Raw genomic sequence first — 17,589 nt, forward strand, 5'->3', positions numbered from 1 at the left:
TAGCTTATCCAGCAAACCGAGGATGCGACATTCCTCTCTACTCCGCACACACTCCGTTAGTGCGACTCGGAGTGCACCATTGACACCCTGAAGCCGGACACCTGGGGGTAAAAGAGATCGCCAATAGAGATCACGATCGCGATCGCGCTCGTGATGTCATCTGGCATCGTCGCACTCTCGAGCCGTGGCTCGCGTCGTGTCCAGCCAAGCGGGGGTCCCTGCTCGGGCCTCGATGGTCTGAAGGTGCCCACCGATGAGCTAATCTGTGCTCTGGCTGGTTGGCTGGCTGGCTGGCTGGCTGCTGCTGGTTGCGGTGCATAAATTAGTTATGATTGGAACAAGCCGCAACCGAAGCAGCAGCAGCAGCAGCAGCAGCAGCGACTTATGCGCCTTTGGTTTGGTGACTTGATGTCACCGAAACCACCGATCAGGGCGACACGAATCGATCCTGAATGGTGGTGTTAATTATGGGCTAACCCGCTGTTCGTCACACTTGCCGGCGTAGTAGTATCCGATTTCGCCCCGCAAAGCAAAGCTCCCCATGCTAGCCGCCCAGCCAGCAGTGAAGGGTGAGTCATCGAAGCTTTTGGCGTCGTCACACCCCCCGAGCGAGCGAGCGAAAGAGAGAGGGTTATTGAGTTTAATTAAGACTCCGGTCCGATCGCCGTACATAAGTCACCCGGGGGGAGGATGGTTAGGGGCAAGCTCACCCCCCCCCCTTTTTGGTCACCGTGTGTTGTCACCACGAGTCACTGAATGGGATGAATCACGCCTGAATCACAACACACACTCACGGACACGGGCGCGATCACGATGTGAATTGATTCGCGCTCGGACCATAACGATCAATCGGTGAGATTTGTTGGGAGCCCCAAAGGGGGAACTGATGGACGGAGGTGGCGAAGGAATGGATCAAGTATCGTATCGCAGACCCGACCAGATCGGCACGCCGCGCGAAGATCTTTCCCTCGATCGCAAGTTGGCATTTGCGGTGATGGCATTTGCTGGAGGATGGATTTGAATGCTTCCCCCTTTTGAAGCAACTGTTGAGCACACATACAGACACACAGGTGACGGAGGACAGCACAATGCGTGTACCCGGCGCAGCGTAGAACATCCCCAAACAACACAACAACAACAACAGCAACAACAACAATAATAATCGATAATGAAACATAATGAAATCGTAACCACCTTTTTCTCTCTAGTAGTAGGAAGTAGTAGATCGTAGTAGATCGTAGTCGTTGCAGCAAAAATATATTTATTGTATTGTACCCCCACTTCTCCTCCCGGCCGGCCATGAAACCTTCCCCCTGAGACGTGTGGTCCGGTGGAAAGTGTCAGGAAGGTTCTCCGATAAAAGATTCGAGCCGCAAACTGCATAAAAACAAAAACCCAAGAGTGTAAGATAAGGAGCATGTGCAGAAAGGATAGTGGAGTGGATCGGAATGATCGGTGTCACGGAGCATCGCTGGCCATGTCGAATACTTGTTGCGAATAGTGTGGGCGCGTGTGGGGGAGGGGGAGAGGTGTGTTTGATTAGTTTTGTTTTTAGTAGCTCTTAAGTCACCTCTATTTATAATGGCGTTCCGGCTGCAAACAAACCTCGACCACGACAAAACATACTTGTACTTCTTTGACAACAAACAAGAGGAAAAAAACACACCGACAGAAAAAAAAAGAACTCCAAACAGTATTGTGCGCACAAACGAGAGACAAAGAGAGACAGAGAGAAAGAGAGATGGAAAGAGAAATTAGTGCGTTGTTGGGCAGTCGTTTTCGCCGGCCAGTGGAAAATGAGCGCTTTTCTTAGTAGCCACAGAAAGCTCAGTTCAAAGCAAGCAGCAGGCCGCTCGCTGACGTATAGCTCTCTGTTCCGTAGCCAGTTTTCGATGCGTGCGTGCGTGCGTGACCTGATGAAGGACATGATGGACCGTGGAAAGCATAGTAGAGCACCATACGCGCCAGCCAGCCAGCCAGCCAGTCGTCAAGCAAGTCATATGTTCCTACATATTGTAATATTAATTAGTTATCGCCACGATTTAGCACTTAGGGCGTACACGGCAGGCTTCCAAGCGTGCTGTGGGCGCGCCACGTTGGAACAGTTGTTGCCGAGCCGAGCAATTAAACAGCGTATAAAAAAGGGCTTGAGAATTGAGTTGAATAATAAAGCGAGCGGAGAAGGTGAAGAAAACAACCGAATTTCGGAAACCTGTCGGTGTTCTGACGGAGCAGAATGGCAGCTGGTGTCCCTGGGCTGGGGGGGGGGGCAGGAGATGGCCACTGGATGCCCAGGAAAGGTGTGAAGCAATTAGCGGTGGCGCACTCTCGAGGGTGCGAGTGCCACGTGCTCCAGGGCTAAAGTGAAGGTGTTATGGTCTCCCGGGTGCCACGCACCAGATGATGATGATGCTGCAGAATACGAGAAGCGTTACGATCTTGATGATGATGATGCGATGAAGGAAAGCTGTGGTCAGTGCGCCGACACGCGGTCAAACATGGCGTGGCGTACCAGTAATCACGCGTGGATGGAAAAGCAAAACAAACAAACGAAACGAACCGAACCGAAAATGGGATTAGGGAGTCCCCCAGCCCCAACAAGAAGTGAGAAGAAGAGGTAAGAGTTGTAGGTGAGCTAATTTAATCCACAAAACGAGCCACAAAAAGCCACTAATAAATGTTTCACGGCATAAAGCTCGAACAACATCGAGGAATCGTCTTCTCTTGTATCTCTTCAACGTAGAAAGCTCGTTTGAAGGGCTGAAAGTGATGGTAGCGGAGTCGCGGTGGGACTCCACGATGACAGCAGCTGCAGCAGCAGCAGCAACAGAAGTCGTCGTGCATGATGCGCGCAAGGAAGTGAGGGTCAAGCTCCATCATACAGATTGATTTGTTTATCTTGAGATTGCGAGGCAGGCGTCACCGGCTGTCACTCTTCCGTATGCGCAGCCTCATCTCATCGTTCTCATGATGATGACGATGATGATGACTGCTGTTGGTACGGTCACTGCGCACTTGATGCCCGTAAACTGGTTTGGTGTTAATCGGTTGGTATTAATGCCACACAGGCACGTGCTTGAACGAATCTTACTTATTTGCTTCTCAGACGCTACCGACGATGAGCCGTCGAACGTCGCTCATTCTTCAGTTCATGCTGTCCAGATACTTTCGAAATCCACGTCGTTCGGTAGTGAATACGAGAAAGATGCTTGCAAATATCGATCATGATCACTGTTTATGGGATTAGCAACAAGGGAGCTGGAACCTTTTTTTATCATCTCGAATTGGGCACAAGACTTTCGCAACGCAGGAGAGAAAAACCCTCCTTTTGCTCCTTTTCCAAACACGAGCCCACCATATGATCCACTCTCGAGCGATGCAGAACTTATTCTTCTTCCAATGTTTACCAGTCGACCGGAGACGTGCCTCCAGGAACGGTTCCACCGGATCCCAGCCGCTTATTAAATAACAACACGAGCCGCTCCTTCGCGGGAACGCAAAAAAAGGAAAGAAAACCCCGGACGGACGGCCGGTTCGGCTCGGACGGCGCGTCTCGCGAAGACAATGTAGCAGCCTTCGAAGATCCTGTCTCCCAGCCTCCTTTCTCGCCAAGGATGGGAGGAGTTGCCCTGTGGCGCTCGTCACGCTATTTGCGAACGAAAAAAAAAAAAAACACAACCTGAAAAACGAAAACCAAGCACAAGGTCCGGGCTGCTGTGGCGCCTAAATTTGTGGCGCAAAACCCGGTGCGCCGGTGGTGCGCCGCTGGTGGAGCCCTAATAAAACATCTGTCCATCTGTCTTGCCGGCCCGCCAGTTCCGTTGGCGTTTGTTTTTGTCCTGGAAGATCGCCTGGAAAAGGTTCGACGTCGGCGTACGCCAGGGTAGCAGTGCAGCAGTGCCCACTGTCCAGTGCGTAGTCCGTGTTTACTCGCGTCTTGTTCGTTAGCTGTCTGTCCAGCCGTCGATCCGGAGCCTTTTCGGGAAGGCCGTTCTCTGGTGTGGCGAGACAAAATACAAATATCAGAACGCCAGGCGTCCGGCGTGTGATTGGGGAATGTTAACAAATAAAAAAGAAACCAACGTCGCCCGAAAGTCCGAAAGTCATCAATTATCCGAAGGTCATCACTTACACCACGCGAGAGAGAGAGAGCTTAGTACTGACCGCGGGAGATCCTTGGGTGCACAGAGAGTCCAATGGCCACCAAATGGGTCCAGCATCGTCTAATGAAATCAACAAACGGAAGTTGTGGCTAACATCGACTTGACGCCCGCGTATATTGATCCTTACGGTGGTCAATGGTGTAATTTGCACTAATTGCGCGCATGATAATGAAATTTCATTTTCAAACTTTTGATTTGTGGCACGCGCACTGATCGTTCATTAGTCTAATGGGTACGATGGCAATTGTGGCATTGGCCGCATGTTTCACCGAGCTTAATGATGCTCTATTAGCGAGAGGGAAAGCAGAGCAAACTTTACTGCAGTTCCAGACCAGTTAGCAGTCGCAAACGGTGGCCGCCTGCATTGACAACAACGATAAATATGGGGTTTTTACGCTCTACAATCTGTTTTCAGTTCAATTGCTTTTGCTTTGTCAAAAAAAGACAAGCCAAGGAATCCTTCTAGTGCTTCGCGTAGCATTACGGTCCGAATGGTCTCTCGAACCATGGACCTTGGAAGGGATGTTGGTTATCGGTGGCAACAAGCATCACGGTACGGTATCACTTTCAAAGATTAAATCCCAATGCCCAATCCCATGCAAACGAGTGTGTTTTGTACCGGGCATTATTGGCCCGCCGGGGGCCCGCGACGCCACGTCAAAGCGCAGACGAATCGCATTTCGCGGTCCGGACGCACGGACAATTCAACTGTCTGCCGCCTTCACAGACACAGACCAAAAACAAAGGCATTGCGTTCTATTGCGCTCGGGACTGATCTCGCGACGGGACGCGAGATGTTTTCCATCTTGAGCAACAAATGGGGCCTTGTTTTGGTCGCAGCTCAGCCCGTTAAGCGCTCGTTGCTGCTCGTTGTTCATCTCACGCCATTTTGAATTTGTTTTTCCAGTGCTTTATTAAGCGAACATACCGGTGACTTAAATGGAAAAGTTGAACAAAAGAAAGCGGCCCAGGAGGAGGAGGAAGGGGAACAAGGATTCGAATTTGAGCGCTCCAGAGCGGTGGCCGCATCAGTGGGCCACGGGGAGGAGGCTCAGCGATGCTCCATTTTTCAGCACCGCAAACACGATTTCCGTACCCGTCGGAATGGCATCCCGGGGGAGTCGTTTTTCATCGAGCGATTTTATAATTTCGTAAGTTTTCGCTCCATCATCGTACTCGTTTATCCGCGCTACGGCCCAGCGCGTTTGGCGTAGCTGTGGTTGCGTTGATGCATCGCGGGTCGCGGTCGGTTTGGTATCCTTGGTTCTACGGTTCGATGTTGATTTCCGCCTGGACTGTTCGATGGCGTTCAAGAGGTAGTCTAGGTGGAGAAAATGAGGAAACTGCAGCAACTGTTGCCTCCGAGCGGTCGCGGTCTGCACACCTCTTACCCATTTCATCTTGCGAGAGCTTCGGAAAGAGTGATTTAGATTGCGGGCTGTGTTCCGTTGTGATTCCGGCTAGATCCGTTTCGATCGGTAGTGTTTCGCACGATTGATAGAGACTTAAGTTTTGCTCATCCGATTCGAAAGAATGACGCGCTGTGGTGGTTGCTGATTGCCACAACGAATCAATCAAGCGATCAATCCCGTACAGCAACGATTCGTCGAGCGTTGGACCGAAAAACTTTAGCCGCGTTCCGGCGAGGATGCTTTTCTTCGGAAAACTCGTTGACCTGGATGCGCTGCCGGCAGTGCCTTGGCGAGAGGTCATTTTCGCGTGCGATAGAATTTGGAGCGATTGGCTGCCCAATGAGTAGATGTTTTGGTTTTAGTTAAACCCAAACCTCGTTTTTTCGATGGTTGCTAGGATGGAATTCTATTGCAATCAGAGCGCGTGATGTAGCTAAGATCCTACTAGATGATGTGCTTGGGAAACACAGGAAAACATTATTAGAATATTCACATTTGATGGCCTCATTTTAACTATTATCGTGGTTAAAGATAGAATCATCAAAATCCTTCAGCATTCTGGCCGGGTAAGAGTAAATTAAAGTGAGCTTATTGCCAAGGTGTCTTGGCTGCCGCGCGACGTCGATGCTATAAAAATGGAGCTTTGCTATAACGCAGAGACAAAAGCCACCTTCGATGCTCCACCAGAACAACGCGCATAAAACATATTTTTATTTGGAAAATTATTAATAAAGCCTACAAAAATGATTAAAATAAAAAAGGGAGGAAGCATGGCTGATTGATGAATGATTAAATTGTTCTACTACGACTCGCGTTCGTATCAATCATCATATGAATGATTTAGCCTGCGTTCATTAAACAACCCACAAAGAACAGTCGCCGTACGGATAGGTCAATAATAAAATATCCAAAAGAAATACTACCCATTAGTCTTTTGAATCAGATGAACAAAATATATGATTTTTGAGTTACATTACATTAGAAAATCGCCAGCGGAACCGCTTTTAAATGTATTGTTTCGGTAGAGATTAAACATTTCAAGTCCATCTCATCGTTATGACTGATTTGCTGTAATTCTGAAGATACATTCTTAGTCTAACCTTCTAAAATTTATTTCAGCTTTGCAACAGCTCGACCTTTGATGCCCACAGCAACCAAACAACTGACGAAACAAAAAGCTGACAAATCAAAGCGACTCGTTACACAACGAAGCCCGCTCAAGGCTACTGCTTCGACTAAAACCGAGTTTCATTTCCGAGTAAAATGGGAAAAATTCGATAGAAATAATGTTCAATAGCCGGAGCGTCGGAGCAAGGTTTCACTTTTCGATGCTGTTATGCAACCGAGCGTCCGAAAGCAAAAAAAAAAGCACACGGGACTGGGACAGTTTTCTGAGGCAAAAAATAAAAGGCTCCACACCCATAGGACCTCCGAAAAGACTCGCCATAGCCACAGCCGTTGCACCCGGGGGCTGCCCCGGGTAGCTCGTAGCGCGTAGGTTGGATTGGTGTCGAGAAAATCGATACATGAAGCTGGGAGTGAAAATTTTCGGTCCGATTGGTAATAATTGCTGGCCCAACATGGCGCACAGAACGTTCTGCCATCGTCGTACGCAAACGCTCCACGGTTGTTCGCTGCTTCTTTCTACAACAGGGGAAAGGCAAGAGAGAAAGCCAGCGAAAGAGAAAGAGAGAGAGTGACGGAGATTGAGGAGCGTTGGGGGCAGAATGGGGTGTGCGTTCTTGCTCCATCGGGGCGAAGCGGTGGGCGCCGGGTGGATGGAACCGACGACCGAAACGGAAGTAGAATGTATCCATATCAACGAGGCCATTTCTGGACCCAGCCATCCGTGCTCGGACTAGTACATAGTATCATCGTAGTAGGCGGAGTTTCCACCGTCCGTCCAGGTGTCGAGACGTCTCTGTGGGGCTTTGTGTGTGCGTCAGGACGAGACGGGATCCTGGTTCGCTGAGCCAACCAGAATGGGGGTTTGGGTGGAGAAATTAGCTAGCAGGTCATTAAAATGAGATTCAGATTGCATGGGCCGCATGGCTTCAAGTTTTCCCGGTGAGGTACTTTCCTGTGAGTTTTTCTTGGGGAATACTTCTTGGGTAATTCGATTGCAAAGCGTAGCTCGCTCTTACATACATCCTGTGAACATTTAAATCCTTTTGCGAGTAGAGATGTAAAAAATATCCCTTTAGTAATAAACCGATTTGCCAACGAATGGTTCAGCGAACATGGTGGAACATTGTTGCACGCGTATGTTGATTAAAAGAGTTACTTATTCCTCGGAAAAAAAAACTCTTACTAATACGAACTGCTTATTTGTTATTTATTGTTTCCTAAAAGTAAAAGATGGATTTCATTTTTAAAGAAGATTCGTTTTTGCTAATCCTTTTAATTAGTGCAGTTCATTCCACTCACTTCAAATTAAATCTCATGCATAATCAATTGAAAACGAATCTGATGCACAGCAATACCACACATCAACTGTTGCGAAATAATAGAAGAGGTTAGTGATCGAATGAGCACGCATGGTGTGTGGCAATGGCTTTCCAACACAAATTGTCATCGAGACAGGAATATTAAATCACTTCTACGGCGCTCGATTGCGAGAGCTCTCGAACCGGTTGCATCGATGACACCCAACAAAATGTCCCACTTCACATCTTTACAACCAGACAAACGCGCTGTCCACGTTACTTCACGCGGTCACCATGACAATTAAACGGTGCGAAACATTTAACTCCTTCATCCTGCGGGAATCGGAACGAAGTAGCATGGATTTCCCGGCCAAATCGTGCCGCTCCACCAAACATCGCATCGATTGACGGGATCCCGGCACCCCACGCTACTCCTTGAAGTGCGCAGACTTGGCAACACATTCTTTAGTGCTTGAGTTGCTGTTAAGTGACTGTTTGAACGACTTTATTAACTTCCGCCGACCGACCGACCATCCGACCGAAACGAAGGATGCGAAGAATTTTGTCAACATCCCCCCTAACGCTTCTGACTCCCTCCCCCCCCCCCCCCCCCCGCCTAAAGTCGAAGATGGTGGCGGCAACGTCGTCGTCGCAGGACGAATGACGCATGATTCCTGATATCGAGCACGGTAACACCCCGGCATCCCACGCACCACCGTCGTGCCGTCGGCCTCTCGAAATCAGGTGGAAAGTTATTACTCTCCCACTCGCCCACTCGGTAGGCTGGACGGGCAGGATTCCTGCAGGGTGTTGTCGAATGGGAAGCGAAGAGAAGAAGCGTGGCAAGTGGCAATAAGTTGGCACTCCGACGGCAAAGAGTCGCCGAAGGGAAGGGAGTGGATTGGAGAAGCGTGTTGGTCGCGTGTCGGTTTGCGATCGACCGTGTCCGTGATGGGATATCGGGGGGGGGGGGGGGGGGGGAGACCGGAGATGAAGCGATGCCTAGGTAACGTAGAACCCTTAGGCAACGGCCACAACCGTCGAGCGACTTCTGTTCGCTTGTGCGTTGGCTGCCGAGAGAGGGAGAGCTTAATCGAGCTGCGTTGTGTGCGCGAGCAAGATAAGATAGTAACGGTAATATGTATGTGTTTACTGCGTACAAGCGGCCAGCAGGCAGCAGGCAGCAATTGTGTAATGATTGATCGTGGCCAGGGATCGTTCCCGGTGGCCTTGGTCTATGATTTGGTGGGGGGTTGTCCTTTAAACTTATTCCCCAATATTTATTACGGCTCCATAAGCGATGGCTAGCTCGCGCGACACCTCAATTAGAGAGTTTGACGTATCGATCGACACTAAAGTGTCATTCGTTTACGGTTATGAGCATATCCTTGAAGATACTCAACAGACTTGCGTTTGCTAAGGAGGTCTCGGTCGAGTTTAGGGGTACCGCAAACGCGCACTTGTCATTTTGTTAGGCATATTTTTGAAAATATCTTAGTTCTTTAATAAGATTAGCGGGGAAATTGATAATCGGAATAGTAGTTAAAATATTCTAAACGATTGCAGTAGCCATGTTTATTTTAACGTGAAATGACTTGCTTTCATGCTATTCAAGGTGACTTTCTCTGCACCCAAATAGTTTGGATCACAGACGATAATATGCACCTTACTCGCACTAAATATTCTTAAAATAATCGATTTTTAGATTTTGATCGGGGTTTTAGGATGAGTATACTTAAATTATATTTGTGCTGCGTGAAATAAAAACAGTTATGATTGAGTATTGCATTTTATTTGAATATTAACATTCAGATTAGCTTACATTATTTATGTTCTAGTTAATAAGGTATCTATGACTCATTGAGGATAGTTACTCCATAAGGACTTTGGAGCCGCATTTTAGCGTTAACTGTTTTCATATTGTTTGTTGCTCTATTGTTTTACGTGTATTGAACATGTGATCGTTTTTCAGTTGCATTACTCTATCTAATTAACAATCGTAAAAATAGATTCAGAACCACATTGTTCGTATGAGCTTAGCCTCATAATGTTGCGAGGAATAAAATAAACCCGTAAACCGTCGATGAATTGAGCACGTTAGAAGGATTGAATAACTTTCATCAAAATACCTACATGATTTTGATCATCGGTATTATCATCGGTATAAAAGAATCTCGACTATTTTTACATCAGTCAAGAACAAAAGTCCATCGGATCAACATAAGCATAAATAAAACACGAAAGTGGAATGCAGCTTGGCAAATGGAAAGAAAAACTTCTCAACCATGCCAAGCGAGTGGTGCTGACAATGAAAGAAGAAGATAATTTCCCCAAAAAAGCTTAAAAGAGCGTCTACAAATGATAAAAACGGTAGTGTTGCACCCAACAGCCACCGCACACTCACGCCCACACCGCACACGCAGTGCTTTGTCAACAAGCGCGACGCGATTATCGCGAATTTGTTTACGGTATTTGAAGGGAATTCGTGCGACTTGACACGTCTAGACCTCGTTGCGTCGAACGAAGGCGGGTTCATAGTTGAATGGTTACTTAAGAGCCGAGAGGTTAGCGCGCCCGCTTCAGAACAAGGGCAGCAGTGTACTAGTGGACTTCGCCGATGAACCATCAAGCAATGGCAGGTGAGCATCATTTAGTGTCAGCGACATTGAATCCCCATAACTAGTGATAACTGTATTTTCTCATTGTAGAATTGATGGCGTTACGGACCGTTGCTTTGATCGCAATGTTCACTTCTGGTACCTTGGCCGATTGGAGGGCACATGAGGCAACGGTGGAGCTACTACCGAACGATATCGTACCAATCCAGCCCGTGGCCAGCGTCATCACAAGCCCACAGAAGGTGATCAAGGGACAGGTTGAATCGATGGTCGAGACCATACGCCAATCGCTAGAGGAAGTACGGCAAAGCATGAATCCGAAGGGAAAGCGCAACGTCGGCGGAGAACTGCCACCGCTCTATCACTTGCTGTTGTTATTTTTTAGTAAGTGGCTTGTGCATTTTCCCTTATTTTAGTACAATTTTTGAGGACTTGCATAACTTATTTAGACCTTGCAGCTGTGCTAACGAAGCTGAACCAGATGAACAGCTTAGCGAACGGGCAAGGAATACCGAAACCATCTCTTGCTGCAGCCGATGTCCTAACAGGCGTTATGCCACCCACAGTGACCCACACAGTTCATGGTACAGTCGGCAATCCAGCAGATCTGGGCAAAAAGCTAGGTCTGGTAAAATCGCCCAATACGGTACATGGTATTTTGCCCGGTGCATCTTCACCGGCTAATCCTCCTGTAGTAGCAAGTGTTCAAGAGATGGCACCGATGGCAGCAGCACCAGCAGCATCACCAGCTATCATGGGTGGATCATCTTTGCTGCCTGTTGGTTTGGGAAACCATGCGCCTGCTCGACATGGCGGCCTATTGTAGCACTAATTTAATTCATTAATACTGTGTAATTCATTAGCCATAGCACCTTAATTCGTTTCTTGTTCCTTCCTATTGAGTATGTGTCACTTGTTTTTATTGTAATTCTTAAAATAAATTTTAAATCGATGAAACCACAAAGCTTCTACTTTTTGCGACAAAACTGCTGCTCTGGGTCTGGGTCTCGATGTGACATTTACCGCTTCTTCATTCCACCCGTCTAGCCGATAATGTGATTTCCATTAATTTCCCCCCCAAAGCTTAGACAACCCAGACAGAATGATGTTTTTAGATTGCGTGCTAGCGACCGAGACTGAGAATATGCAGCCGAGTTTTTTTTCTTCCATTCGTGGCCAAACGGAAGCCATTGTGATTGTTGAAAGCATTCCAGCCATTTCGAAGCGAATCCCGGCGCTCGTCGGAACGGTGACAGTAGCAAATGTGTTTGTGTTTGACGTCAGCTTGTGGAATCGTGGAAGGGGAGAGAGAGAGAGAGAGTTACCAAGGTGGGTCTGGGAAAGGTGCTGCGACAGTGTACATAAGCGTCAGCCATGGAACTCTACTACGGCAGCGAATGCTAGAGCTCCACCTTCGCTGACTGTGGATTGGGTAGCAGAGCAAACCCCCGCAGGCAGGTAGATGGAAGAAGAACCTGGCGTGGTGCTGGAACGCTCGTTATGTAAGAGTGTAGCAGAGCGGCTACTGTTGCCACCCCGAAAAGTTGCGCCGAGATTTTGCAGGACCGGGGGGGATTGCTGCCGAGTGGGCGCCTCGCCCACGGTCCTGGGGAGGGCTCCAATACAACGAAACCTGCGGGCGGACAGAATCCTGTCCTGGTGAGAGCGAGCGAGAGAGTGTGTAGACCGACGGACGGACATGCGCATCATTCACCCCCCGGAAACAGGGCCCAACCATTGGCAGGAAGCGCGAGAGAGAGCACGATCCTGGGGAGAGCTGGAGAATCGGTCCAGTATCGCTATTTACCGGAAGATGCCAGACAAGGACAAGCCCGGATGGGCATGGACGGTCCCAGACGATTGCAAACCGTCGTCGGTGCTAGCGAGAAAAGTCGTCGGTGGCTGCTGAGCAGCAGTAGCAGCAGCAGCAGTGAGCCAGTGCCAGCGACAGTGGCCGCCCAGTGGTACCTACAGTTGGCTGCAAGCAGTTCGGTGGTTCCGGTGGCAGCAGTAGCAGCCAGCAGTGCACATCCTGAGCTTGGGCGGGTCGTCCCGGGACCTTGCAGCCTGGGCCACCGGTGATCCGGAACCATCATCGGGTCTGGATCGTCACTGGCTGGCACCCAGCAACCTTCCTTCAGGGGGGAACTGTTCCGTACGCCCCGAGATCATAATCGGTGTGGTCCCGTGGTGTAGTCCGTGTAGTGAGAACAGTTCCTTGTCCTTGGATTGTCCTGTGGTGTGTTACGGTTGGTTCGGTGGTGCAGCGCTTGTGGTCAGTGGTTGAGAGTCTGGTCGACACTGTTTGCCACTTGAGGTCTTTAGCAAAGATGTGGCCTCTTGGTGCAATGGCCTGGGATACTTAGTGGTTGCAAGCAAAACGCCCTAGTGGTCGGTGTGAGTGTATGTGTGCTTGTGGTTTGTGTGTGTGCGTCTCTAGTGTGGTCTCTTGCTTGGTGTGGCGTTGCAAAGGTCTCGGTGAATCCACTTGCAGAAGGTCGATTGGAATGTTACATACCTTGATGGACATTTTTTGGAGGATAGACTGAAGCTGGGAGTATCGGAAGCCACGGCTATAGACCAAAGTAAGTTCTGACGTCACTAACTCATAGAAATCTCCTGGTGCAATGTTCTAGATTGCGCAGATCACTGAAACGGTCGTGCGCATGATCGTTCTAGTAAGGACACGGCTACGTAATCACCCGGAACCAGGTTTTGAATACTAGGGATGAAAATATCAAGATGGAGGACTTTTAAAGGAAGTTGCAATGATTTGCCATAAAAGTTTTTTCTTAGTCTATGGATTTCATTAACAATGTAAAGTGCAATAACAATTAAATCATCATTAATCAAATAAAATGTAATTTGAATTGCTAAGAATTTTCAATTTTTCATTTATGTTAAAACTTCTCTAACATTGGTATATAGAATTTATACAGAAACGAATTTAAATTTACAATTACTGATGAATTTAAGAACGACATTTAAGAAAAAGACATGACAAATGAAATCAATCGATCAATTTACTATCCAGAATAGAAGTGCACTTATATTTTTTTGGAATAAACTGAACTGCTCAATGAAATAAAAAAGAGCTCCGATTTCTACTTAGCTTTGTCGCCATAGAACATACCAGGAATAAATTAAAATTCCAAAATTTCAAATCAACATTTTCAACTCCATCTCACTCTTAGAAATGCTTCTTTTCGTTGATAACTAACAACTTCTGGAATTTTCATCACACCAAAAACTATTTTTATTCCAGCCTGCGATGAGTTTATCGTGGAGGCCACACTACTAGCCCACTGCGCACCGCACTTGCCGTAAGCTGTGGCATTAAGATAGTGCCATCGGCGAGAACTGACCGAGTGAGGCCATTCAGCCCATAAGGCCTTTTCCTGCAGCGCATTCGACGGCCGCGGCTGGACCGATTGGCCCCTACTGAAGCACCTGACCAGCATCCCAGTTACCAGGCAACAACCACCATGCCGGGATTCGCCGATCTGAAGGACCGTGCGTCCAACGTGTTTGGCGGGTAAGTAGACAAACATCGGGGGCTCCTCGGTTCAGGCCATGAACGGACTCCAATCTGAGCCCACGGTGAGCATTTGTAATCCGGATTTGGGATCCACTCGACGACGGTTTTGTACGGAGTGAAAACGGAGCATGATTTTCGGGGGAAGATACATACCTCGGGGCCCTGTTCGAAGGGCGTTTTGTTATCCGCTTTTCAAGATCCACCGAATCCGAACGGTGGAACAGGAATGGGAGGGGTTGGAAGAGGAAGCATTGTTAGTCATATTTCGACATCGACATGCGTAAGTTGTGATGGATGAAAGAGTCGCTTATCCGATTTGATGCGCCTATTACCTTTTGTTTGGTGCTGGAAGGCGCCATGCTACCGAATTCAACGATGCAGGAAGCAGATATGAGCTAGAGGAAATCATATACACCGTGGCAACAGCTTAATATGATGTCTATTGTCCACGGCAGTGAGTTTGTATGGTTTATAAATCATCCTTTCTTTCTTATTGCCAAATATCCTTCTACCTAGATAATGTTTTTTTTTCTAAAAGACTTCATCTCTAAATTCTATTCGATAAATAGAATAGTCAGTGCGTCCCTTTGTCTCAAACAGATTTTAGATAACATGCAAAACGCTCATCACTAAGCCACTCTCCAATTAACTTGAGCCTCATCTCGCTCGCTCCGGACGGACGCTCATCAATTTAAACCGATTTAAGTCCCAACACCCCTTTCGTGCACTTCAACGTTTCCTTCTCGGCTCTCAACTCAATCACGGGCCTTCGCATTCTGGTGGGCTGGTCCCTGGCACGATGCAGATACCGGGATTTGTTTATAAATGACTCAAAAGTACATGTTTCGCTTTCAACGGTAACGCCCACCGGTCGCCAATAGACGGAGGGTTTTCCCGGTAGTTTTCCGCCCTGTAGCGCTGGCTGTTTAATAGAATTTATTTATGATAATACCTCCCTAATGGGAGCACTAATGGGAGATTATTTACCTCGCGAGTGTATTGAAAGTTGTTGTGTACCCACACAAACTGGGAGGGGGCGGACTAAAAAACGGGGAAAAAAACGTAAATGCCAACCGACAACGCTAAGGACGTTCCAGGATCTAAGCGTGGCGGTGACGGTGGCGGTGGCGGTACCGGTTGGTGGAATGTGATAGCAAAATCTTCTCTTTGCCTTCCATCGCCGCGTGGGAGGGGGTCTGATGGACGCATTTTGAATTTAATTAAGCCCGGAACGAAGAAAGGGTGTTTCCGGGCCCGTTCCGAGTGCCACTTCCTGGAATGCTCTGTACCGATGTGCGTGCGACGTACAGGAGCGTTTTGCATAGAGATGAAGTGATTCTTTGCGATGCTTATGCTGGCCAATGGTGGCCAAAGTGCGAACTGCCACGATGCAAGGCACACGATGGCTCCGGGGCACCATTTAATGAACTCAACCCGGCCGCCGATTGGATGGTTCAGATTGTGAGGAAAAGATTTTCCTAGACTTCCCAGCACTCATCCCCTCATTCCATTGATTGTGTCCAATGCTTTATGATGTTGCCGATGGGCCTGAACCGGGTAGATGGATGGAATCGAATCAAAAAACCCTCTACGGATGGAATATAAATGATGAATACTCTGGCGGCCGCAGCACATCATATGGAAAGGAACGCTGTAGCACTTTGATGGCGCCCGGAACATACCGGAAGTGTGTTACGACCGTGGTGACAAGCGGGCACCCTGTGTGATGGCGAGGCGCGACGAAGCAGCGTGTAACCGTGACAATATGACCGACGCCGGTCTCCGGGCATCAAACGGCACGTGCGCTTCCAATTTCGATACGCTTCGCACACCGCGAACCACACTAATGCGTACTCCCTTTGAGGGGAAGGATTCTCACTTTTTTATGATGAAATGTTTCGCCCAAAAAGTGCACAATGCATGCCGAGTACTGGCGGCGGGGACAGATTGTTACCTCCAACTCCATGCGCTGGTTGGTCAAGACATTCACGCATCGCCGTTGGTCGTTGAGTGACTTTCGATACAACGACTCCCGTGGTCTGCTCTGCCTCTAATTCAACCTCTGGGGAACGATTTGTTTGGTCGCCGCTGTTTTTGTGGTCGCTGCGTTGAGCTGCAATTGGTGGTGGTTGGCGTTGTACTAAATCAAATCAAACAGCCCGGACATCGGCTCGTTTGTAGCTTGCCTCCTAGGGAGCGCAGAGCATGGAACCACGAAACGACCAGCGCCCCGGGAGGACGATGAAAGGCTCAGACTCCAGGAGCGAAAAACAATGCCGGTAAGTTGGCGCTAAATCTTCTCTCTGCGGGAGCCACCGGCTCTGCGGGAGCCGGGAGCCATCGGCCCTTGCCAGGGCAAATTTATCGTCCTGGCGTGGCGTGGTTCCTGGCGAGCGGCGTAGGCGCCGCGACGTGACAGTTGTCAAAGTTCGTTAGGTAAAGGAACGCTTGTGGCGATTAATTCAATTTTATCTGCGAACTTCTTGGTGGAGAATTATGGAATGTTTTGAAGCAGTGCTGATCGGACGAAAGAAAAGAAGAGCTGAGGCTTTGACGTCCTTTAAATAGTTTTCGTGATGGATTTTCAGCAGGACATAGACAAAATGGGATTCTTCCAATGTGTGCCAGTGATAATTGATTAAAAATAAATCAAACAAATCTTCCATTAGTATCGAACGAACATGATTAAGATTGACAAAACTATCTAAACGGCATCTTTTCTAAGCTCTGAAACATATAATGATTCGTGTTTTCTAAGCTTTGAAACATATAATGATTCGTGTACTGGGTCGTAATACTTTCTATTGAGTGTCGATGTTGCGCTGTTTTTGAGTCATCGCTGTCATGACGATACTGAAATTCAGTCATCAGCTGAATGAGTCATTGTGGAAAAATAAAAACACCAAATTCCCGTAAAGGACATGCTTTTAATAATTATCTAAAATGTAAAGGATAAAATTATATACATTTTACACAATTTAAGTAACTCTGTGGTGTCGAAGTACAATCAATATATTAAACTAAAGCAATTCGTACTAAAGAAATAGTACGAAACATTCGTTGCAAGGATAAACTTCCATTGCACTGACGCGTCTTCATATGCAGTTCAAAGGACGAAGGACTTAGTCATCTAAATGTGAAAATTAGTTTATTGAAAGAAAATTCATTCTTTCAATCAGCTTGATAGGTTTTTTATGGAATAGTCGCAGCTAAATATTTCACATTCATAGACTGCTCATTAAAGAGTGCAGTTTGTGAGTCACCCCTTTGCAAGCAGGTGCATTGGGAAAGAGGGTTAGCAAATAGGGTTGACAAATGTACCAAGTTTCTGCCCTACTTTTATTTGTCTTATAATGACTCAATCTTGTCAAATGTTTGTACGATTTGCACTCACCCACTGTGGGGTCACTGAACGCGATAATGCAAATAATA

The 17,589-nt window shown here is 47.7% G+C and overlaps 2 protein-coding genes across 2 annotated transcripts in view; one reads left to right on the plus strand and one right to left on the minus strand.

The window, feature by feature from the left end:
* Positions 1 to 4: 4 nt before the first annotated feature.
* LOC126576835 (uncharacterized) lies at positions 5 to 5,876 on the minus strand. Its single transcript, XM_050238140.1, has 3 exons — positions 5,555 to 5,876; positions 5,217 to 5,484; positions 5 to 978 (listed from the first exon to the last, which is right to left on the minus strand). Exons 1-3 carry the CDS (start codon positions 5,874 to 5,876, stop codon positions 846 to 848), a joined length of 723 nt encoding a protein of 240 aa, XP_050094097.1. The 3' UTR covers positions 5 to 845.
* A 6,629-nt stretch (positions 5,877 to 12,505) lies between these two features.
* LOC126571082 (vesicular glutamate transporter 1) overlaps positions 12,506 to 17,589 on the plus strand; it is a 35,512-nt gene continuing 30,428 nt past the window's right edge. Inside the window, exons 1-2 of the mRNA XM_050229328.1 lie at positions 12,506 to 13,204; positions 13,885 to 14,154. Of these exons, the coding sequence (XP_050085285.1) occupies positions 14,105 to 14,154 (50 nt within the window). The 5' untranslated portion in view covers positions 12,506 to 13,204; positions 13,885 to 14,104. The remainder of the gene's footprint in view (positions 13,205 to 13,884; positions 14,155 to 17,589) is intronic.

This window comes from Anopheles aquasalis, chromosome 2, assembly GCF_943734665.1.
Source record: "Anopheles aquasalis chromosome 2, idAnoAquaMG_Q_19, whole genome shotgun sequence".
Classification (NCBI taxonomy): domain Eukaryota; kingdom Metazoa; phylum Arthropoda; class Insecta; order Diptera; family Culicidae; genus Anopheles; species Anopheles aquasalis.

What these genes read in the sequence shown, in the direction of transcription:
- LOC126576835 (XM_050238140.1), bottom strand. Translation starts at nt 5,876, where the DNA reads ATGACCTCTCGCCAAGGCACTGCCGGCAGCGCATCCAGGTCAACGAGT. An exon ending in GCTCTCGCAAGATGAAATGG is followed by an intron (nt 5,485 to 5,554) that starts GTAAGAGGTGTG and finishes TTCTCCACCTAG; the next exon opens with ACTACCTCTTGAACGCCATC. An exon ending in CTGAAAAATGGAGCATCGCT is followed by an intron (nt 979 to 5,216) that starts GAGCCTCCTCCC and finishes GCAAATGCCAAC; the next exon opens with TTGCGATCGAGGGAAAGATC.